Source organism: Megascapheus bottae, chromosome 7 (genome assembly GCF_031878675.1).
Source record: "Megascapheus bottae isolate mThoBot1 chromosome 7, mThoBot2.hap1, whole genome shotgun sequence".
In the NCBI taxonomy this organism is placed as follows: Eukaryota; Metazoa; Chordata; class Mammalia; order Rodentia; family Geomyidae; genus Megascapheus; species Megascapheus bottae.
In genome coordinates this window covers 83,102,918-83,126,517 of record NC_143515.1, presented here as the reverse complement: position 1 = coordinate 83,126,517, position 23,600 = coordinate 83,102,918, and the positions used below count along the sequence as shown (strand labels likewise).

Sequence of the window (23,600 nt, the reverse complement as noted above, 5' to 3'; positions counted from 1 at the left end):
AATATCTAACCAGTTTGGTGGAGTGTCCTCTGCCCCGTGTTTCTTGTTCAGCTTCTGAGAGAGGACAGGCCAGACAAGCAGCTGTCTCTAGCCGAACCTTCAGGTGAGCAGGGGCCACTGAGCCAGGCCGCACTCCCAGCACCTCCTCATAGCTGCAGCCCTGGTGACAGGGTTCGCATCCCATTAGGTAATGCCAGAAATGATATTGGTCGCAATATTAGGTACTTGGGTTCTAAGCACCATGCAGGCTCCACAACACCATGACAGCACACTGACTGTGTGCAGTGCATTCCAGACAACCCATGTGTGGGCATCCACAGGTTCTTGCGGTGATCTCAGGAGATGGACGCTCTGGCAGTGCCCACTTTGGGAGACTGAGGTCTCCACCTGACAGCTGGGTTTGACCAAGAAGGAGCAGAAGGACCAGCTGACATGGTGTGCTGCGAGGGGCTGTGCCATGCAGGTGACATGACGTGGCACCAGCAGGTGGGTGGAGTGGCAGCGGGGGCAGGCCTCTCTTGGAAGCGCTGCTGTCCAGGAAAAACGTGACTGCACAGAGCCTGTCGCCATTCACTTCAGAACCAGAGATGGGAAGTGGGCTGTGGCCTGCACGTGGGTGTAGTGGAGACCAGCGTCCAGGCCAGGAGCCGTCAGGACCCTCAAAGCTAGGAGGAGAGCAGTCTTGGACAGTGGCACGCAGTGGACCTCTGTGGCCTGGAACCCGTAGCAGACCCCGAACTGGAGGGAAGGCTGGGGGACACCAAGGTGAGAGGTGAGCATTGCACACTCACCCCAGATAGACCTCCTCAACACACATTGGGAAATCAATCCAGCTTTAATGACATAGTCATACATTTCCTTAATTTTGCTCTCTGATCTTTTGTAGAAAGGTGTTAGAATGAGTTAGTTGTGTTGAAAATTACATATTTTACACATGTAGCATGTGTATAATTATATATGTGTAAGGATGTTGTTTAAACTTGATACAACTGATTTAGGTCTTGCAACTATTGGATGAAAAATTGTTCAAAATGTTAACCTGAGAATTTAAGTAAGCCTTGCTTTCTGGAGGGTAGCTGCTTTTTTTCTTTTTTTTTTTTTAATTTTTTGCTGTTATTGTGGGTCATAGGGCTTGAACTCTGGGCCTGGCGCTGTCCCTGAGCTCTTCAGCTCAAGGCTACTGCCCTACCCTTCAGCCACAGCACCACTTCCAGTTTTCTAGTGGTTCATTAGAGACAAGAGTCTCACAGACTTCAGTGCCCGGGCTGGCTTTGAACCATGATCCTCAGATCTCAGCCTTCCGAGTAGCTAGGATTACAGGTGTGAGTCACTGTGCCTGGCTTTTTCTTTAAACTTTTTAAGAACTCTCTACAGGACATTGCCTGTTAATTCACAGCACCCTGCATTGTCATTTGGCGTCGGATGGGGCTGTGCTCCCAGCCTGTAGGAGCTGCACTCCTCCTGGCACACTCCAGCCTTCTCTTGTGCTAAAATCCCACTTGAACTCAAACACATTTTCTTCTGTTGCAATCTTGATCAGGCCTGTCAGATTTACTTCTTCAGTAGCGTTTCCACATGGAATCATAGTGAGACTCCAGTGGCGGCTTCTTAAGGTAGATTTTATTTTAAGGTCAGTTTGAACCAGGAATCATCACATTCCTCTAGGGCTCCTTCCAGAGCGAGCGTGCTCCTTCTCAGCCTTGCTGTTGAGGAGTTGTCTATCTGTCGTCACCTCTGCAAGATGAGAGGTGAAGGGCTGAAGAGAGCGGCGAGGCTGCAGGCCCACAGGGTACAGTAGCTCAGCCCAGCCTTGAGGGGAGAGGCATGGGTGGCTGAGGGGAACATGACAGTATCCAGATGGGAACTGAATCTCCTGAGAAATCTGACTCCCCTGGCTAGGGACGGCTCAGGCTACCCTCCAAGGAGGGTGCTAAGGAGGAGAGGGGAGGAAGAGAAAAGGACAAGAGGAAGAGAAAAAGAGGAGGAGAAGATGAGGAGGAGGAGAAGATGAAGAGAAGAGGAGGAGAGGAGGAGGAAGAGAAGAGAAGAGGACGAGGAGAGAAGGAGGAGAGGAAGAGGAGAGGAAGAAGAGAAGAGGAGGAGAGGAGGGGGAAGAGAAGAGGAGGAGAGGAAGAGGAGAGGAAGAAGAGAAGAGGAGGAGAGGAGGGGGAAGAGAAGAGGAGGAGAGGAAGAGGAGAGGAAGAAGAGAAGAGGAGGAGAGGAGGGGGAAGAGAAGAGGAGGAGAGGAAGAGGAGAGGAAGAAGAGAAGAGGAGGAGAGGAAGAGGAGAGGAAGAAGAGAAGAGGAGGAGAGGAGGGGGAAGAGAAGAGGAGGAGAGGAGGAGGAGGAGGAGAGGAAGAAGAGAAGAGGAGGAGAAGAGAATCCGAAGAGGAGGAAGAGACAATGAAGAAGAGGGGAGGAAGAGGAGGAGAGGAGGAGGAAGAGGAGAGAGGAGGGGGAGGAGAAGAGGAGGAGGAGAAGAGGACCAGAAGAGGATCAGAAGAAGAGGAGGAAGAGACAATGAGGATGAGGAGGGGAGGAAGAGGAGGAGAGGAGGAGGAAGAGAAGAGGAGGAGGAAGAGAAGAGGATCAGAAGAAGAGGAGGAGGAGACAACGAGGCAGAGGAGGGGAGGAAGAGGCCTTCTACACCCATGCTTGTGTTCAGCTTCCTCCCCGTGCAGTAGAGTCTCTAGGACTAACTGCTGGTTTCCGGGCCGGTGGGAGAACGTCCAGCCACGGGGCAGCAGCCAGGCCTGGTGACACCTCCGTCCTGGCTGCTGCACAGCACGCTGCCTGTCCACCCCTAGTTCTTGTCCCGCTGAGGCACCTCCACTGTCCTGAGGGAGAAAGTGACCTCAGATTCCACCCCTCTCCTGTCCCCACCCGGCCTGCCAGGCCCCTGGGAGGGGAGGGCTATTTGGAGCACCACCATCCCCTGTTGGGCTGAGGCGCAGGGAGCGGGAGGGGCATTGTTTATGAGGAGAATGTCCTCTAGGAGGCCAGCGCGCCCCTGCTCCTCCCTGCAGTTTTAGGAAATGAAGGCTTTTATAGGAACAATCGCTCTGGTCATGTCCCATACAGCATTAGTTCCATTCACTGCCCTGCAGCGTAGCTACTAAGTGACAAGAATCTACAGATTTATATAGACAGGGGCGTTCAGAGTCCCCTCGCCAGCATTGGAGCCACGCACATTTCCTCAGGTCGCACTCAGAGGCTCCAAAGGCCCCGGGAGGGCCGGCCCAGCACGGTCCTGACCGAGTCGGGCCCACGAGGGCCCCTAAGGGTGCACAGCCTCCAGCAGCAGCCTGGGCCCTTTTGCTTTCTTACCCACTGAACAGGCTGGGAGAAATGGGAGGTACCCACAATGCCCTGCTGTTCTCAGATGCTGTTCTGGTCCCCTGGTCCTGAATAAAGCAGACGTTCAGGAACAGGCACCTGGCACCCCAGAAAGGAAGGACCCTGGTGGAAGCACCCCAGAACAGCTTCTGCCTCCCTCTAAAGCCACCACCTTTCTCTCCCCAGAGAAGTAGCCTTCTGCTAGTGCTCTTTGTGCTAAGTTTCCTCAACCCAAGGGGCAGACTGTGATTGGAAGATGATTCACTCCCAAATAAAAGGCCCTGACTTGGCTGGCCTCCAGGTCTGTTTCTCCCGTGGGAGACAGCAATGTGGGGGCAGAGTGGGGTGCTGGACCCCAGCAGGCGCCTTCTGCAGGCCCAGGAAGGCAGAGTGGGCCCCTCAGTGCAGGGCTGAGGCTCTGACAGTGTGCGAGTTCTTGCTCTGAGTCTGCTCTGCACTGGCGATGTAGGAGTTTGGGGCCAGCGTGGTTGTAGTGAGGAGCCACCACGCAGTCTCACAGAAGGGATAGGGACAGGGTGGGAGTGGAAGGAGGTTTTCAGAGTTCTCTCAGACTGAGGGCCTCGTCAGCTAGCTCACCGCCACCCCCGCTCCCTGCACATGGCGTCTGGCTGGAACTTCCCCTGAGGCTCTGTCTCAGGATGGTGGTGTCTCCGGGTGAGTGGTTCAGGGGCAATGGCCAGGCCTCACACAGTTCTGCGGTAGCAGGTCTGAAAAGCCTCAGGTGTGAGCTCAGGAAAGGCCATTCCCCCAGGCTTCAGAGCAGGGCTTGGTAGGCTTTGCTTGCCTGCCGGTGATGGCACCTGCTGGAACCTGTAGGCCCAAGGATGGCTGGCCCAAGGAGGACCCAAAGGGTCCTTTCCTGTCCTCTGAAAGCATCCGGAAGTGCCCGGTTGAAGGAGTCACCATCTTCCTGTGAGAGTTGGTTCTGTATTGTGTAGTCACCTAGGATGGGGTTTCTATTTGCTGCGATGGAACACATGCCAAGAATTGTACACTAGAAGGCTCTTTTCCTCATAAAGTTCCCAGGTTCTGATGTTTTGTTGCAGTATCACAAAATGAAGTAGAGCAGGCACTACCAAGGCACGATTTTGATTGTTTAATCCACACTGGGCCTGAATAGAATGTGGTCTTCACAGATTCTTCTTTTTTCTTTTTTTTTGCCAGTCCTGGGCACTGAACTCAGGGCTTGAGCCTTGTCCTTGGGCTTTCTCAAGCCTAGCACTCTGCCACTTGAGCCATAGCACCACTTTCGGGTTTTCTGTGTATGTGGTACTGAGGAATCGAGCCTGCACTAGGCCAGACTTCCCAATCCCTCTTCATAGATTCTTTATCAATATAATTTTCAGTACTCATCTGAAATCACTGATTATTATGATTATTATTATTATTGTGGTACTAGATGTTTGACTTCAGGGCCTCACACTTGCTCAACCACAACGTCAGCCCTGAAAACACATGCCTTCTCTATAAATGTGGCATTATAGTGTAGAGTTACAGGAAATATATTTAATGTCATCAAACATAAAAAAACAATGCCTTGCAATGCATCACAGCTTTGTCTTGTGTTTCCGGGAGAGGGCCTGTGTGGCCAGAAAGGCTGCGGACAGCAGCAGGCAGTCTTCCACCACGATGCTGGCCAGGAGTCTTTCTTTTTTAATAAAGGATTCATTGTGACAATAAAGGTTAACTGCCACCACAATCCAAAATAGCGATGCCATTCCTGCGTGTTGTTTTTGCATACACACAACCCAGGGTGACAGCAATCGGGAACTATCCTGCATCTAAACAGATCCCTAGTTCTCAACAGCTCTGTGCTATGTGCATCCATGCTGTGTTCCCAAACGAATGTTAAAAAATGTATGCCCTAACTTGTGCTTCGCAGGAAGAGATGAAGAGTGAAAAGGACAGGCGTGCCATAAAGCTTATGGACGGGGTGGCGGCATGCAAACTGATGCCTTATAAAGAACGCAGAGAAGCTGTTTATTCTTGGGGACGGAATGGGGGAGGAAACAGGGAGCCTGGCTGGGTGGCAGCGTGTGCAGAATTCCCCATAAACATTCCACCGTGCGCCCTGTCGCGCGGCCGTCATCCGTTAATTAGAGCATCCGCAGGCACTCTAGTGTGCTGCATTCACCCAAGTGGGTCTTCGTTGTTCACATGCGGGGCTCTCCTAATTAAAATCAGCTTTGCAATTAAACCCGGAAAATTGTGTTCAACTTTCAAGTGCGGTTAGGAAAAATGCAATTATTTTTCGGGCATTTTACTTTGATGCAGATAAATTTCTACCTACATGAAGGCAGCAGAAGTACCGGGTGTGTGGGAGGAACGCTGCTTTCATCCTCCCTTCTTCCTCCCCTTCCCATTCTCTTTTAGGTGGTGGATGGGGTTCTCAGTTGCAGGTTGCATGCTCCACTGTCTCCCAGCCAGTCCCTGGCCCTGTTTCAAAGCTTTTAGTGAGTGCTCTCTGTCAAGGCATGAATAATGTCGCCCTGGGCTGTTGGCAGAATCCAAATGAGGCGTGCATGCATCAGGAAGCCAGCCCGCCACCTTAGACCCAGAGCTGGCTCCTGTGAAGACAGGCAATTCCTCACTCGCCTGCCACCCTGGCAATCGCACTGGTGGGTGGGAAGGGGCATGAAACGGAGGAGAATCCGAGCAAGGAGTCTGCTCAAGCAGTCGGGGCGAATCCAGCAATTTTCTAATAAAAACATCCAAAATAGAGCTACAATTTGGAAATTTTGAGGTTGCACTGAGTGATTTCTAAATTGGGGAGGTTTGAAATAAAATATTCAACCCACCACCTAACTTATGGGGGTTTGTCTAGTGTGCAAGAACTATAAAGCTACATTGTGTGTCAGATGTTTTGTCAGAAGTCTACATGCAACAAATAAGTAATTAAAAATTACACTGAAGGCTAAGTGTAAAAGAAGTCCATAAATGCCAGAAATAAATCCGAGATTAATCACCAACCAGAAATATAAAGGATGAATCCATACTCAGGATTCCCATGTCTCCCCATTCTCTCTCTCTCTCTCCCCCTTTGCGGTGTACTGAAGGCTGATATAAAAATCTCTTAACAGTGATAAGCAAATCCAATTAATTCCAAGTGTCCCAGCATGTGTGTATCTATATTTGCAAGGAAAGCTAATATTCAAATGCCTATATACTGTTTACTATTACTTTGTAGCAGCAAATTTCACAAAATTGGTGGGTTGTTTTTTATTTCTATTTTGATGAAAATTAAAAAATCAACTATAAACAAAAACAAAAGTAGCTTAAGCCTGCAGTCCTAGCTACTCAGGAGGCTGAGATCTGAAGATTGCAGTTCAAAACCAGCCTGAGCAGTGAAGTCTGCGATCTCCACCAAATAGCCATAAATAGAGCTGTGGATCAAATGTTAGAGGGCTAGCCTTGACCAAAAAGCTCAGGGAAACCACACAAATCCTGAGTTCAAATCCCAGATGGTCACAAAGTAAGACAAAAGAAGGCCTCAGAAGACAATAAAGTCATGATTCGTTAGAGGGTGAATCCTGGGAATGCTGTGGTATCTGTCTTTCTAGCTCTTACATCAGTACCAGTTCATGAGCATTCTGTGCCAAGATGGCGCCTTTTGGCGGGGTCCCTGGGCCACGCAGGCAGCCCCGGTGCAGGTGAGGGTGTCCTCTGTACGTTGGTGGCCCTGGGACACAGAGCCCCCATACCATACAGTGAGCTGCCTGCCATGCTCCCACGGCAGCCTCCTGCCTGTCAGCCCAGCACTCCAGCCTTCACCGGTGGGAGGCCCTGCCTGCCGGGAGCGCAGCCACGTGTTCCAGGCCAAGTTCGTGATTTCTCACCATTCCACCTCCCCGTATCGTCCAGATGAGCCACAGACACCCAAGCAAACCTGGCTTTGGCCACGAAAATGCCTCCAGCCTGCACAGGAGGTAATAGCAGACAGATGGAGCTCTGGCAACGAGCAAGCCCTGATGCAGCCTCAGGGACTGAAAGCTCCACCTGGAGAGCTCTCAGCGGGGCTGAGGTTTGGCTTGTTCTGTAAAAGGAGGCTCTGTGGCTGAGACCCCCTTCGAGATGCATACATGTGTCCCAGCGCTCTAAATGGAACGTAAGAAATGCCACTTACATGCAGAGCAGAACACACAGAGCCATATCCTCAGCCACACACTTCGAGTCAAAAACAAGATGCTGGATGTGAAGACTGAGTTGCTATTCTGGCTTCTTGACCCAACTGCAAATCCCCTGGTGTTTTTGTCATGTCTATGAGAGTGACAGGAAACTGTGCATGAGGAAGAGAAGATGGCGGACTCACAGGTCGCAGATTCCTGTTTCTGGGCACTGACATTTCTGAAGATAATGGTCACTTCCCATCCATCAGCTTCCTGCGAGGCCAGCCGGCGCCCTCAGGCTGGAGCCAGGCGCCCCAGCTGATATTTGGATGCTTGCACACGTGCATCTCTGGCGTCTCTCTGAGGAGCCGTGCAGTGCTTGCATCAGACAACTAGAAGCCTGGAATTTACCCCATTCTCCCTCCCCCCGGCTGCCAGGGTAACACTGCACCAACCAGGAAGAGAGCTAGTGAGTCTTTTAAACACTTACCTAGGAACCAGTAAATCCAATTGTTTACAAACTTTTAGCACGAATGGATACTTACAAATGAATGTCATTTCTTCAAAGACACAATATAGGAGTTACTGTGAGATCGCCACGAATCAGTCTTATGATCTTACTCCTGTTCTACAATTTTAACAAGGATTTAGATGATGCTTTTTGGCCTCAAATTATTGTGTCCTGTCTCAGGTTTTGTCAGGTGGTTGATTCTTTCTCAAATCCCCGGCTGTGTCTGCACGCCTCCTCCCCCAGGAAGAAGCTCAACACCCCACCATGGTGGCTCTCCCACAAGAGAAGAATCTAGAATCCTGACAAGTACTTGGCTTTCACAGGAATTTCCCTAGTTATAAACAAAGGATGAAACCACAGACATCATGTTAACACAGTTGACGTTCCCCCAATACCTGCATTTTTTACTCAGTGGCCCTGAATTGCTTTTTGCATGTTCAAGTTGAAGAAAGTCTGTGGGGGGTGGGGGAGGGAGCTGCAGTCCTGATTCTGTGTGAATGGCACCCTCAACAGACAGACGAACAAACAGACAGACAGATGGACAGACAGACAGACAGACAGGCAGGTAGGAAGGACAGGATATTCCACCCAAATCATAGCTGGACTATTACCTGCTCAGAGCCAGCAGCAGGTCTGGGGTCCTGAGCCATGTTGGGGGTCCCCCACTAAAATCTCGGTACCACGGTTGCTGCTCAGAGCCTGGACAAGCTCTGTGGGTGGACAGCTGTCCAGAGAGTCCAAATTTATAGCTACCAGACATTCTAAGCCAGAAACTCAATCCAAGCACAACTGAAATTATCCAACTTTGAGATTATAGGGTGTTAGAACCTGGGAATCTTATCTATTATCCTTTACAGGCCATATCAAATGCTCAGGGCAGGCCAGAGGCTCTGGGCAGCCTAGAAGAAACAGAAGTGTAGGGGTCTCTTCTGTCCCAAATGACTCGGTAAGTTCTCTGAGGCCCTGGGGCTGCGTTTTCTCCACTCCAATCCTTGATGGAGAGTGTGCTCACACCCTGAGACGCTTAGTACCTGCTCTGAACATGTGCACACCCACTGCAGGCACCATGACAACATGTTCATACGGCAAAAACAACCCAGGGTTTGAAATCATTATTTGGAAACAGAATGGGTTTTGTGCAAAACTGTAGCCTGGAAGTTCCATCCAGCCCATACCAAATTAAACATTTTTAGCTAAATTTAATAATTTCTTTTCATAACAGTTTGATGAAGTCTAACTACTGGCTAATCAAGAAATGATTAAAAGAAAAAAAGGAGATTTCACACACAGTTTGCTAAGCTGTTTTCTATTGAACCCATGATTCTGCTTTTTAAACCTTGAGATTAAGAGCTTCTATATGTACTCCTTCATAAAACAACACAGCATTTCAAGTACTTATATTCCTTATATGACCCAGTAAGAATCAAGACATGATCAATTAAATTCAATAATTTATACTGAAAATTCCCAGGGAAAGAGGCCTGCTGAGTGCCTCAAAAACGTCAGACGACCATTTCAAGATCGTGCTCATTTAAAACAGCCCCTGCCGCTTCCAACGCTGGGGGGGGGTGGCTGGGGGTCAGTCATGACTTTTCCTTGGTTTTGCTAAGGGACAATCAAACCAGTCACCCACAAACCAGTCACCCACAAACCAGTCACCACAAACCAACCAGTGTTCATCGGAAAAGGAAATGAGACGGTGAGGAGAGGGAGCCCGGGTCCACAGCCCATGTCAGAGTTGAGGCGACACGTGAAAACGAGCCGAGCCGGAGTCGCAGGGTGTCCGTGGGTCCCCAGAGCCCTTCACCCCGCGGGTGTGGTGGTGTGATGGGACCCCCTCTGACCCCGGGACCCCAGCCTGCAGCTCCCAGCATGCTGAGCTCCGGTTTTCTTTTCCAGCTCTCTTACAGGATGGGACCCTCTCTTGAGCATTGCACTTTAATTTAGGTGTAAGAGCCACCATCCTGCACCTGCACCATGAGCAAAGGTGGGAGGAGCAGGAGGAGGAGGAGGAGGAGGAGGGGAGGAGGAGCTGAGGATGGAGGGAGGGTGAAGAGGAGGAGGAGGCCTCTCTGTGGCGGTGGGGAGTCCAGCACCCCGACAGAAGCGGGGTGTCTTAGACCGTCACCTGCGCCCTCCCGCAGCGTCGCCTGCACAGGAGTGTGGGGACAGCTCTTCCTAAGAGCGAAGAGACTAGGGAGGGAAGGGAAGGGACGGGGCCCGCTCCGCGCAGGTCTGCACGCGCGGTGTCCCCGCGGGTGTCCACGCCGCGCGGTGTCCCCGCGGGTGTCCACGCCGGGGCAGGGGCAGGCCTTACCTGCGGTGCCGGGCGTACTTCCCGCTGACGTGACCGCTGCCGTCGCAGCCAGGCGTGGGGCAGCTGCAAGGGAGAGGGCGGTGAGGGCGGGGCGGGACTGCGCTGCGGGGCGGGCAGCCCGCCTCAGCCCGGACCCGGGGGACGCGGGGGCCGGGGTGTGTGCAGACATGTGCGAGCGCGCGAGCATGCACGCGCACCTGTCCTGAGTGTGCATGAAGTCCCGCGAGCATGCACGTGTCCCGAGTGTGCATGAATTCCCACGAGCATGCACGCGCACCTGTCCTGAGTGTGCATGAAGTCCCGCGAGCATGCACGTGTCCCGAGTGTGCATGAAGTCCCGCGAGCATGCATGCACACGTGTCCCGAGTGTGCATGAATTCTCTGTGAGCATGCATGTGCACGTGTCCTGAGTGTGCATGAATTCTCTGCAAGCGTGCATGCGTATGTGTCCTGAGTGTGCATGAATTCCCACGAGCATGCACGCGCATGTGTCCTGAGTGTGCATGAATTCCCTGCGAGCATGCACGTGTCCCGAGTGTGCATGAATTCCCGCGAGCATGCACGTGTCCTGAGTGTGCATGAATTCCCGCGAGCATGCACGCGCATGTGTCCTGAGTGTGCATGAATTCTCTGCGAGCATGCACATGCACGTGTCCCGAGTGTGCATGAATTCCCTGCAAGTGTGCACACCCAGGTGTCCTGAGTGTGCATGAATTCCTTGCAAGCATGCACACGCACGTGTCCTGAGTGTGCATGAATTCCCTGTGAGCATGCGAGGGCACGAGTGCTGAGAGTGCATGAATTCCCAAGAGCGTGCACGTGCATGTGTCCTGAGTGTGCATGAATTCCCTGCGAGCGGGCATGATGCGTGGGCGTGGCTGCGCGTGCGCGTGGAGGTCCCATGTGAGCGTGCAGGGCGTGCCCGGCTGGCCCGGCAGGCGCGGGCGGTCCACACCGCAGGGCGCTCACCTGAACAGCTCCTGGATGGCCGGCTCCACAGGAACTGCGAGGAGAGGAGCACAGGTTAGAAGGGCTCATGGCCTAGAGCCTGCCTGCCACAGGAAGGCCAGGCGGGGCGGGGCCGAGGGTGGGGCTGGGGCGGGGCCGATGGCGTGCGGGGCGGGGCCGGGCCGAGGGCAGAGCCGAGGGCAGGGCCAAGGGCGAGGCGGGGCCGAGGGCGGGGCGGGGCCGAGGGTGGAGCCGAGGGCGGGGCCGAGGGAGGGCGGGGCCGAGGGCAGAGCCGAGGGCGGAGCCGGTCTGGGGCGGGGCCGAGGGTGGAGCCGAGGGCGGGGCCGGGCTAGGGGGGGCCGAGTGGAGCCGAGGGCGGGGCCGGGGCGGGGTCGATGGCGGGGCGGGGCCGAGGGCGGGGCCGGGCTGGGGCAGGGTCGATGGCGGGGCCGAGGGCAGAGCCGAGGGCGGGGCCGAGGAAGGGGCGGGGCCTAGAGCGGGGCGGGGGTCGAGGGTGGGGCAGAGAGTGGAGCAGAGGGCGGGGCCGAGGGTGGAGACGAGGGCGGATCCGGGCTGGGGCGGGGTCGAGGGTGGGGCCGAGGGCAGAGCCGAGGGCGGGGCCGAGGAAGGGGCGGAGCCTAGAGCGGGGCGGGGCTCAGGAGGGCGGGGCCCAGGAGGGGCGGGGCCCGCTGGTGCCGCCTTGGCCCTGTGGGGGTGATGGGGACGAGGGACGCACGGACCTACCTCGCACCCCCTTGGACCGAGTGCGGTGTCGCTTCTCCTCGGCGTCCAGGTCCATCTGGGGACAGAGGAGCCGGGGGTCAGTGTCCTTGTCCTGCCAGCTCGGCGTGGACGGCCGTGGGGGGTGCGGTGCCCGGGAGGAGGGGAGGAGGGTAGGAAGGGGAGAAGGGGGGAGGGGAAGAGGGGAAGAGGAGGAGGAGAGGAGGAGGAGGGGAGGAGGAGGAGGCCGCGGAGCCCCGGGACGACCCCCAGCCTGTGTAGGTAGGGCGCTCTCAGGATCAAGACGCAGAAATGCATGGGGGCGATCCCCGGGAGGAGGGGAGGAGGGGGGAGGGGAGGAGGGGCGGAGGAGGGGGTCCAGCGGTCACTGAGGGCCCAGGGGTCACTGAGGGCCCAGGGGTCACTGAGGGCCCAGCGGTCACTGAGGGCCCAGCGGTCACTGAGGGCCCAGCGGTCACTGAGGGTCCAGGGGTCACTGAGGGCCCAGCGGTCACTGAGGGTCCAGCGGACAGAGGCGATTGTCATGCCAGTGTGGAATCGTTGACCAGAGTGCTTTAGAAAACACTTCAGAAGGGGCAGGTTAGGTGAGCAGGAAGGGACGGTCGCCTCAAGGAATCCAGACCCAAGTCAGTGGCACTGCTCCCCACGTGTTGGGACACAGAGGGGGCAGACAGCTGTGGAGGGCGGGGGGCGCTCACACCGCTGCGTGGCTTCCCTTTCCTGCGGTCCCACGTGTCCTGGACACATCCTCTACGCAGAGCCCCGCTGCAGGCACTCTGAGGGGCACGTCCATGCTCTGAAACAGCTGGTGAAAGCAGTACAACACCAGGCGGATGCGTGCTGGGACTCAGACGGTGATGGGCAAAACGTTGCTTAAGACCCAGCAGAGACCGTGCCTTTCCTGAGATCCTCGTGGCTGTCCCTGGGCCAGGTGCAGCCCCAAATCAGGATGAGCTATGATCCTGAGGGGGGAGGTAAGTCGAGACACAGTGCCAGTGGAATACAGTGGAGGCTGGCACAGGGAGGCACCGTGTGCCCCTGGACGTGCTGATACCGAGCTGGGCTCTCCGTCGTGTCAGCTTAGAGAAGGGTGCTTAGACAGAGCTGTGCAGACCAGCTCTTGGATGGAGTGTGCCCTGGGAAGCCAGAGCCCGGGGTGGGAGGTCAGGAGCGGGATAGGGACTGACCAGCCTTCAAGAGGGAGGGGCCGCTCGTGCTGCTAAGCTCCTCCGGCACACGGGACTGTCTGCCCAGCTCTGGCTGGGAAGGAGCCCAGCTTCTCTCTGTGGGCTTCTGGCCCGTCGGTGGCTCACGTGGCTGGATGGAAGCAGCTTTTGTTCATTCATTTTGATTTGGATATTTGATCCTCTCAACACTTACCTACTCTGTTTGCACATGGATGTCATTTCTGCTTCACTTGGGGTCCAGTGGTTGTAAGGTAACCACACCACCCGTGGTCCACTTGAGGTCCCACTGTGCGCTGGGCACTCATGGCTTGATCTACGTGCAGACTCTCCTCCCTCTGAGCCCATCGCTTGTGCAGTGTCTTGCTCCCCACTACTCTCCTCTGCTTTGGGGACTACATGTCACACAGCACGCCATCTAACGTGTAGTAGATCCTGAATAAAACTCCCTTTCTCTTTCAGCCAAGGAAAACCACCGGAAGAATTTCCAGTGTGTTTTGCGTATCACTTTCAGATGTGTTTGAATAAGGGCGTATGAGGCTCCGATCCAGCATGGGGCAGAAGATTCGTGTTTCCCTAATGCCAGGGTGCTTTGCATTTCCTGGAAAGAAGGTGGGACCGCGCCTGGCTTCCCAGCAGCCACGAGGCCTGTGGCCTGGGAAAGGGATAGACTGGACTTGGAGGGCTCAGGTGCAGAGCTGTAGGGACACCCTGTAGCCCAGTCCACCTAGCACTGCTGGGCCCTCATGCCGACAGAAAGCCTGCGTGCCGAGTAGGACGACGTGAAGCCCTCGCGGCTCGAGGCCTGACCTTCAGCTGCACGGTTTTGCTCTGATGCCCACCCTCTGGAGAGCAGCAGCCCCACTTGAAGTCAGCCACTCTCACAAGACAGTCTTCAAAATGCCACCTTAACAGGAAAGCTTTTCTTATGCTTGGTGTTATTTCTAAAATTACATATTGGCTATGCTGGCTCATGCTGTAAGCCTTGCGTTTAGGCAGTGGAGGAAGGAGGAATGACAAAGCAGTGTCCCTCTGTCTCTGCCCCCATCTTTCCTTTGCTTCATCCCTCTACATGCTCCTAGGCTGGCATCTTGGAGCCCAACCTGTCTTCCAAGGGCAGAGGCAGAGGACCCAGGGCCCAGGCTGGAAGGGAAAATGAAATAATGGAGGAGGAGCTGACCCCCAGACGCTGGGGTACAGAGTGGGGACAGCCTCTGAGTGAAGTCACTCCCTTTTATGACAAAGTTATTTGTGAGTAGCACTATTTCTTAAAGAAAACAAAGGGCAAAGAAAACGTGACACACTTGAAATCCCTGCCCTGTGGTTTAGAGGCTGATTGTTTTACAAACTACTCAAGAAGAGTTCAGTGGAGCTTCAAATGTTGACTTCTATCTTTTAGAAAGTTGTCATAAACACATGGCCTTTGCGGATGTGACAGAGCACACCCCATGGTTAGGGGCCACGTACTCTCCATTCAACACGTGACAGAACACGTCGCGGGAGATCAAGATAATCTTGAGCTCAAGGCCTCCTGTGTATGCCCAGACTCTGGTGAGCGAGCGTCTGCCTCTCTCTGTGTCTCCAGATCATTTCTGGTGGCGCAGCACACATTAGGGTCCACTTATACTGCGCTCATGCTTGTGCACGCCTGCCCCCTGGCCAGCGCAGGGCATCTCACTGTGACTGGGAGGCCTTCTGTGAGGACTGGGAGCAGGTCCGAAGGCTCCACGCCCTGACCACAACCCCTGCTCACGGAGACAGTTCCGCACTGATTCTGCAATCTTAGGTCCTATTTGGCTTCCTTCTTTGCCTCCTTCTCCAATCAGTTCTTCGATGGTGTTCTGCCTGTGTTCCCTTTTGTGTCTCTTCTCCTGGACATGGCTTTCACGCAGGCCTGGGTGAGGCGATGGGTCCAGCTCCAGGCCCTGGAAAACTCACTCCCAGTCTGCTTGGCCTGGAGGCTGCGGCACTGCCGTTCCCTGGCTGAGGATCCCTGGGTGCTTCTCTGACCATCTCTTGCTAGGCAGCAATGCTTGGCTTTCTTCTCCTTTAGACAAGGCACACGAGGTGTGCATGTGGTGATATCTGGGGCAGTAGAGGGGAATGGAAACTGCCCTCACCCCTGCCTGTGGCCAGAAGCTCTCCAGCTGGAGGCTCTCTACACTCACCCACACCACAGCAATCCTGCAATTCCTGTGGATGAACTGGACTCCCAGGACCGAGGGACTGAGGGAAGAGATTCCCGGGGGAAGTGATTCCAGGAAGGCACCGAATCACGGCACTGTCCACGCCGCCCCAGCCCCTCTGCTCAGGGACGCTGTGGTGGCCATCTCATCTGGCTGCTTAGTTCCCCTATGGAGGTGAGCTGCAACAGACAGCATGTATGTCTGTACAGTGTTTCCATACAATTAACAGGCAGAGGCCACAAACTTTGGAGTGACGTGTTTCCTGAAGTCCCGTCTATCATCAACAGGAGCTTGTGAGTCTTTCTTTTTCTCACTGTTGGTCAAATTCAGCTATTCCGGCCACTAATGGGTGGCCTTTCTATTTTTTTGGTAATATTCTCATTCATATCCTTTGCCCATCTGCCTCCTTCTAAAAATAAGTCTTTGCACCAGTTTAACGTGCATCCCAGGCCCCAGGCCCCTGTGTTCCACGCGGCTGTCTCCTCCTGAGCAGGTCGGAGGCCTGGCGAGGCCTCCATGGCCCCTGCTCTGCATTCTGTACTTCCACTTCCTCCTAGTTTGGATTTTGGCGACCACTTCAACATTCAAATGTGTTTGGACAAGTATAGTATATAAGCATCTGAGATTGTCCCAGAGCTTTTTTTTCCCCCCCAGTTCACGATTTTCTCAAATAGAACTTTCATTTTTCCCCGTGAAATTGTTTCACTTAGTTCTTAGGGAAGGAAAATACTAAAAGAACCAAGAACAGAAAAGTGAGCGAAGCGGTTGTCTGGGAGTGAGAGGAGCCCGCGTCTCGCCGACTCGGCTCAGGAAGTAAGTGGCAGTGTGCTGCCGTCCCTACGCAGTGGCGACACTGGATGCACCAGCAGGTGGGGACGGCAGGACGCGTGCTGGGGTGGGCGCTGCCCCCACACGCTTATGAAGTCAGGGCCATGGTTCCCCATGTGTCTCTGAGGTCTGGGCAGTGGGGGGGTGGCTCCTGCAGACATGAAGTCAGGATGGACAGGGCCTGGGGTGGTCAAGGGCAGGGAGCAACGCCAGTGCAGGTAAGAAGGGAGAATGTTCTAGAAGGTGTAAGGAGCAGTAAGGAGGATTAGGTGGTGGCTATTGGCGCTGTGTGAGACAGGATGGAGTTGACCCTGGTGACTAATGGGGAAGCCCAGCACGGGGCCATGGCCCAATCCCTGGTCTCCTGTGGGCCTGGGGCCCAGAGGCTCCACGGCAGGACAGTTGGTCAGGCTGCTCCTCACCCAAGGCCACTGCCATCTCGAGGCCTGTGGTGGCTGCTAGATGCCCAGGACAGCCTGTGTCCACAGGCCCAGCAGTGCCATGGCTGTGTGGAGACTCTGGTCCTGCAGGACAGGGCAAAGGAAGCGCTCAATGGAAGAGCTCTGGAAACTTGTGCCCCTTTCTTATGTACACACCCGTTTGTGCCCTCTAAGACAGCAGGGGGAGAGGACAGACTGGAGGGTGCGGGGTTAAGGGCTGACATAACAGAAGCCCTGGACGTCTGTGAGAGGACAGTGCACTGCGGTCTGACCACCCCCGGAGGCCCGAGGCGGCCAGGGATGCCACACGTACTCAGGCTGGGGAGAGGCTCTGGGCCCCCGTGGGCCATATCATCACACGCGCACTGTGCAGAAAGGCCGCGTGGCCTGTGGAGCCCAGACCTACCTTGCAGAAGGCCTTCTCCCCCAAGGACGGAGGCAGGCTGACTCCGTGGGCAGGACGCGGGCCCAGGGCGGGGCGCTCTCCAGGCTCTGTCCCGGGCCTTCCCAGCCTGGACCGTAGCCAAGTCACTCTATTTCTCGGTGCCTCCGCTCCTCCATCTGCAACACAGAGAACAGCATAGGCACCTCAGGGCTTCGGAAGCGGCGTGGAGACGGCTGGCCTCCGGACGTTGGCTACCTGGAGGACCCAGTGTCTCTGGATGGTGCTGCGCCCGCCCCGGGGCTGCTCCACACCCGGCTGATGAGGCTCATCTGCTAACCACGTGGACCCGAGTGAGCACGTGGCCCGACTTCTCTACTTCCTCGCGTGGCTGCTGAGCCCCCGGCGGCTCCGGAGTGAGCCTCACCTGGTCTGTGGCTTCTACAAGGTGGGTCTGCTGGCGCACAGAGCGCCACGTCTTCCTAAGAGCTCGTGGAGAGGCCACTGGGACGTGGGACCGACAGGAAGGAAGCCAAGCAGGTGGGAGGACTTCTCTTAGCGTCCTAACTGAAAACCAGAGGTCTCCAGTGCCCCTCCACTACGAGGCACTCATGCACCCCTCCACGGTGTGGCACCCCCACCCCCCACTACACGACAGACCTGCACCCCTCCACGGTGTGGCACCCCCACCCCCCACTACACGACAGACCTGCACCCCTCCACAGTGTGGCACCCCCACCCCCCACTACACGACAGACCTGCACCCCTCCACGGTGTGGCACCCCCATCCCCCACTACACGACAGACCAGCACCCCTCCACGGTGTGGCACCCCCACCCCCCACTACACGACAGACCCGCACCCCTCCACTCTGTGGCACCCCCACCCCCCACTACACGACAGACCTGCACCCCTCCACAGTGTGGCACCCCCACCCCCCACTACACGGCAGACCTGCACCCCTCCACGGTGTGGCACCCCGGGGACTTATCTATTAGTACAGGGTTCTCCAGTGCTTCTCTACTGTGTGGCACCCTGGTAGCCTTGCTACACGTGACACACTAGCACCCCTCCACTCCATGGCACCCCAAGAACTCGTCTGCTATCCTGTGGGCTGTGCAGGACTCTAGAGCAGGACACCTCCCACTCGTCTGCCTGGCACACCTGGGCATAGTGGCTGATGTGGAGTGGCTAATAGGAAAAAAGGCAGGGAGAAAGAAGGAAGGAGAAAAGGGAGGGGAAAGAGAGGGGGGAAGAAGGAAGTGGGGGAGGAAGGAATGCTCCCTCTGACTTGTGAAAGGTAATTGGAGCTCTCATTGGTGAATAATGCCCAAAGTGACTCATCCAGCCGGGAACATGCGTCATGACTAAACGACCCAGGGTTGGAACTCAGGGCTTCATGTTCTCAAGGTATTCTAGAGTAAGAGCTCTATCACTTGAGCCGTGTCTTTTCTCTGCTTATTTTTACGGTAAGGTCTTGCTTTTTGCCCAGATGGCCTTACACAGCAGCCCTCCCAATTACTGCCTTCTGAGCACCAGGTGGCAGGTGTGGGCCCCCACACTAGTTGAGCATATTGTTTTATAAGCATTCCTCTCCTATAATTCTTATTTTCTAAATAATATACGAGAAGTATATAGCTTATCCTTAAGTGTTCAGTAAATAGCCATAAGCAGCGATGCTAGTAATGTTAGTGATACCGAGTAGACGTATGTACATACTATCTCTTAATTTCAGCTCCTCGTGTAAGACCAGTGGTGTCCATGGAAGGTCAAGGCCTTGTATGAAGCTCTGGTTCCCTGTGCATGGGAGAGGCTACTAATTAATTCAACAAGTTCACTATTGACTGTCTCCTTAGCACTCTACTAAAGTTTGTAACTCAAGGTGAAGCAAGATTGATCAGCTCCCATCACACAAATTAAAGCCAAGCTAAAAGAAGAACAAAGGCTCGGGTCGACTCAGGTACGGTATTAAATGTGTAGGATAATTCTGAATATGAGAAAATCAGGAAGTTGTCAAAGAACAGAAAGAAAAAATTATAAAATGATTCTTAAGTAAAAGAGAAAAATCTAGAGCCATCATTAAATGAACTGCTAAATAAGCAACAAATGAGAAAAACAAAAACCAAAATTAACAAGGAAACAATGACAATCTGAGGGCACTGGTGAGCTCACAGCACAAGACCAGCCCAGAAGAAAAGTCAGTGAGCCTCTCATCTCCACGTTACCACCAAAAACCTGAACATGGTGCTGTGGTTCAAGTGGTGGAGCACGAGCCTTGAGCAACAATGACAGAGCAAACAACGACAACAACAAAAACTCAGGGCAGTGCCTAGGCCCTGAGTTCAAGTCACACTCAGCAGTAATGTGTCTTTTTACTAAATTCTTATGTAAGACTAAAGTTATGCAAGGGAGCATTTTGCAATTATTGAAGACTCGTCTAGCCATTAATAATTTTTACCAAGAAACACCAAATGAATGGATAAGGAAAATGTGGGTACAATGGAGTATTTTTCAACCACAAAGCAAAATGAAATCATGTAATTTGCGAAAACAGATGGAAGGAAAGGTAAATCACCCTGTAAAGCAAAGTAAGTTAGACTTACATATTTTCTCTGAAATCTAGATTTAAAAAAAAAGACAATGACATGACAGTGGAAGAGGGACTGGTTTAGGAGAGGGGAAGACCAGAGGAGCAGGGAGGGGAAAACTGGGAGAGGGAGGCAGAAAATGTTCGCATGATCCACGTAATATCATGCACATGTAAACATTCCATTAAGTAACACATTTTGTGTGGTACATCTATACAATGGAGTTCTACATAGCCACCAGACAAGATAAAATAATGGCATTTTCTGGGAAGTGGATGGAATTAGAGCAAATCATGTTGAGTGAGATAAGCCAAGATCAAAGGAACAAAAGGTGCATGGTATCCTTGATGTGCAGGTATTAGATCTAAACAGTACAGATGCTTGAACATTCAGGTATTCCAGGTCATTGACACCAATTTGGAGATATAAATATATCTATATAACCATATAGGTTTAGGATAGGATATATATTCTATAGATATATAATTTGATATATTATATAGATATGTATGCATGATATAGAAAGATTCTGTTTTAATTATATTCTCAAATTTATGTACCAGTGATTGCATATAGAGATTTTTTTCTTGAATACTTGACTGTGGAACATGACATTTGAAATATGATGTGAAAACTCAGTTTTAATTGAAAGTTTTAATAAAACCACCACCACAACAAAAAACAAGTGGGGCTGGGAGTTTGGCCTAGTGGTAGAGTGCTTGCCTAGCTAGCTTGCAGAATGAGACATGGCCCCTGCAGAGTCGGGGCCTGGGAAGGCTCTGGCCTGAGGGGCAGGACCTGCCTGACCTTGGACCTGACCTTGGACCTGCTGCCCAACTGACCACTTGCAGTCCTGTTCCCAATGGCAGGAAAACAGTTTCTCAGAATTCTTCTTTCCTGATGTGTAGCCCATTTTTGTTTTTATTTCTTGAATTAATTTACTTGTATACTTGAGATTGAACCCAGAGCCTCACACATGCTGGGCAAGCATCCATCTACTTGAGCCAGCACGCCCAACCCTTCTCCCTCTTTTTCTAAATTTCTGTTTATGAGACAGGGTCTCCTCACCTTTTTACCTGGGTTAGCTCTGAACGTGAGATCCTCCTCTCTCTGTCTCCTGACAGGTATGTCTCACCATGCCAGAGTCTCTAGTTTTGTTTTGTTTTTTGTTTTTGTCAGTCCTGGGCTTGAGCTCAGGGCCTGAGCACTGTCCTTGGACTTTCTCAAGGCTAGAACTCTACCACTTGAGCCTCAGCACCATTCCCTGCTTTTTTTTTATGTATATGGTACCGAGGAATAAAACCTGGGTCTTCGTGCATGCTAGGCAAGCAAGCACTCTACCACTAGGCCAAACTCCAGGCCCATCTAGTTCATTTTGAATTAATTCTATGTCAAGAATTCTCTCTCTTTCAGTCTGAATCTTTCTGTTCAGGTATACTCATAGGTTTCTGGCAGAGTCAGCTGCTGTATGAGGAAGGCCCACAAGGAGGGGTGGGGACTGCCTCAGCTCACCCCATCATGATTCATCTGGGAACCTCATAGATGCCTCCCAGGTCACCCTGGGAATAGACTGGACCAGTCTGAGCTGGAGAGATGTTCTGTGCAGGTTCTTGTGAATATTCGGTCTTAGGTTTGTGAGTCTGTGGTCTCAGTGTCTGGAGTCTGTGGTCACAGGTTTGTGAGTCTGTGGTCTCAGTGTCTGGAGTCTGTGGTCACAGGTTTGTGAGTCTATGGTCTCAGTGTCTGGAGTCTGTGGTCTCAGTGTCTGGAGTCTGTGGTCTTGGTGTCTACAGTCTGTGGTCTCAGTGTCTGGAGTCTGTGGTCACAGGTTTGTGAGTCTATGGTCTTAGTGTCTGGAGTCTAGGGCCTCAGTATCTGAAGTCTGTGGTCTTGGTGTCTGGAGTCTGTGGTCTCAGTGTCGAGTCTGTGGTCACAGGTTTGTGAGTCTATGGTCTCAGTGTCTGGAGTCTAGGGCCTCAGTGTCTGGAGTCTGTGGTCTTGGTGTCTACAGTCTGTGGTCTCACTGTCTGGAGTCTGTGGTCACAGGTTTGTAAGTCTGTGGTCTCAGTGTCTGGAGTCTAGGGCCTCAGTGTCTGGAGTCTGTGGTCTTGGTGTCTACAGTCTGTGGTCTCTGTGTCTGGAGTCTGTGGTCACAGGTTTGTGAGTCTATGGTCTCAGTGTCTGGAGTCTAGGGCCTCAGTGTCTGGAGTCTGTGGTCTTGGTGTCTACAGTCTGTGGTCTCTGTGTCTGGAGTCTGTGGTCTCTGTGTCTGGAGTTTGTGGTCACAGGTTTGTGAGTCTATGGTCTCTGTGTCTGGAGTCTAGGGCCCTAGTGTCTGGAGTCTGTGGTTTTGGTGTCTACAGTCTGTGATCTCAGTGTCTGGAGTCTGTGGTCTCAGTGTCTGGAGTCTGTGGTCACAGGTTTGTGAGTCTGTGGTCTCAGTGTCTACAGTCTGTGGTATCGGTGTCTGGAGTCTGTGGTCACAGGTTTATGAGTCTGTGGTGTCCATTTTTGGAGTCTGTGGTCTGGGTGTCTGGAGTCTGTGGTCTCGCTGTCTGGAGTCTGTGGTCACAGGTTTGTGAGTCTGTGGTCTCAGTGTCTGGAGTCTGTGGTCTTGATGTCTGGAGTCTGTGGTCTTGGTGTCTACAGTCTGTGGTCCCAGTGTCTGGAGTCTGTGGTCTCTGTGTTTGGAGTCTGTGGTCACAGGTTTGTGAGTCTATGGTCTCTGTGTCTGGAGTCTAGGGCCCTGGTGTCTGGAGTCTGTGGTTTTGGTATCTACAGTCTGTGGTCTCAGCGTCTACAGTCTGTGGTCTTGGTGTCTGGAGTCTGTGGTCACAGGTTTGTGAGTCTGTGGTGTCCATTTTTGGAATCTGTGGTCTGGGTGTCTGGAGTCTGTGGTCACAGGTTTGTGAGTCTGTGGTCTCAGTGTCTACAGTCTGTGGTCTCGGTGTCTGGAGTCTATGGACACAGGTTTGTGAGTCTGTGGTCTTTGTTTTTGGAGTCTGTGGTCTTGGTGTGTATAGTCTGTGGTCCCAGTGACTGGAGTCTGTGGTCTCGGTGTCTGGAGTCTGTGGTCACAGGTTTGTGAATCTGTGGTGTCCATTTCTGGAGTCTGTGGTCTTGGTGTCTACAGTCTGTGGTCTCAGTGTCTGGAGTCTGTGGTCTCGGTGTCTGGAGTCTATAGTCTCAGTGTCTGGAGTCTGTGGTCACAGGCTTATGAGTCTGTGGTCTTGGTGTCTGGAGTCTGTGGTCTTGGTATTTGGAGTCTGTGGTCTCGGTGTCTACAGTCTGTGGTCTTGGTGTCTGGAGTCTGTGGTCACATGTTTGTGAGTCTGTGGTCTTGGTGTCTGGAGTCTGTGGTCACAGGTTTGTGAGTCTGTGGTCTTGGTGTCTGGAGTCTGTGGTCTCAGTCTGAAGTCTGTGGTCACAGGTTTGTGAGTCTGTGGTGTCCGTTTCTGGAGTCTGTGGTCTCGGTGTCTGGAGTCTGTGGTCACAGGTTTGGGAGTCTGTAGTCTCAGTGTCTGGAGTCTGTGGTCTCAGTGTCTACAATCTGTGGTCTTGGTGTCTACAGTCTGTGGTCTTGGTGTCTACAGTCTGTAGTCTTGGTGACTGGAGTCTGTGGTCTTGGTGTCTGGAGTCTGTGGTCCCAGTGTCTGAAGTCTGTGGTCTCAGTGTCTGGAGTCTGTGGTCTTGATGTCTATAGTCTGTGGTCTCGGTGTCTATAGTCTGTGGTCTTGGTGTCTGGAGTCTGTGGTCACAGGTTTGTGAGTCTGTGGTCTCTGTTTCTGGAGTCTGTGGTTTTAATGGCCACCTCATCTCCTTCCTACGGGGCAGGGCCACCCCAGTGCCTCGCTGCTTATCCCCTCAGACTATTAGGATCAAAGGCACATGGGAAGAGCACTTGGTATTGCCACTGTAGCATTTCTAGATAATCCACATCCCTGTAACAGCTCAGTCACCCCCCCATATTAATGCACCATAGAAAGAATGAGGACTGGGGCTTAGCTCTTTAT

The 23,600-nt window shown here is 53.2% G+C and overlaps 1 protein-coding gene across 8 annotated transcripts in view; it reads right to left on the bottom strand.

Moving 5' to 3' along the window:
- Myt1l (myelin transcription factor 1 like) overlaps positions 1–23,600 on the bottom strand; it is a 370,648-nt gene that overhangs the window by 116,958 nt on the left and 230,090 nt on the right. For all 8 annotated transcript variants that reach the window (XM_090337527.1, XM_090337528.1, XM_090337526.1 and 5 more), the window contains exons 4-7: positions 17,024–17,178; positions 11,983–12,037; positions 11,260–11,293; positions 10,291–10,353 (exon numbers count right to left, since the gene is read on the bottom strand). In XM_090337527.1, the coding sequence (XP_090193653.1) occupies positions 10,291–10,353; positions 11,260–11,293; positions 11,983–12,037; positions 17,024–17,178 (307 nt within the window). The remainder of the gene's footprint in view (positions 1–10,290; positions 10,354–11,259; positions 11,294–11,982; positions 12,038–17,023; positions 17,179–23,600) is intronic.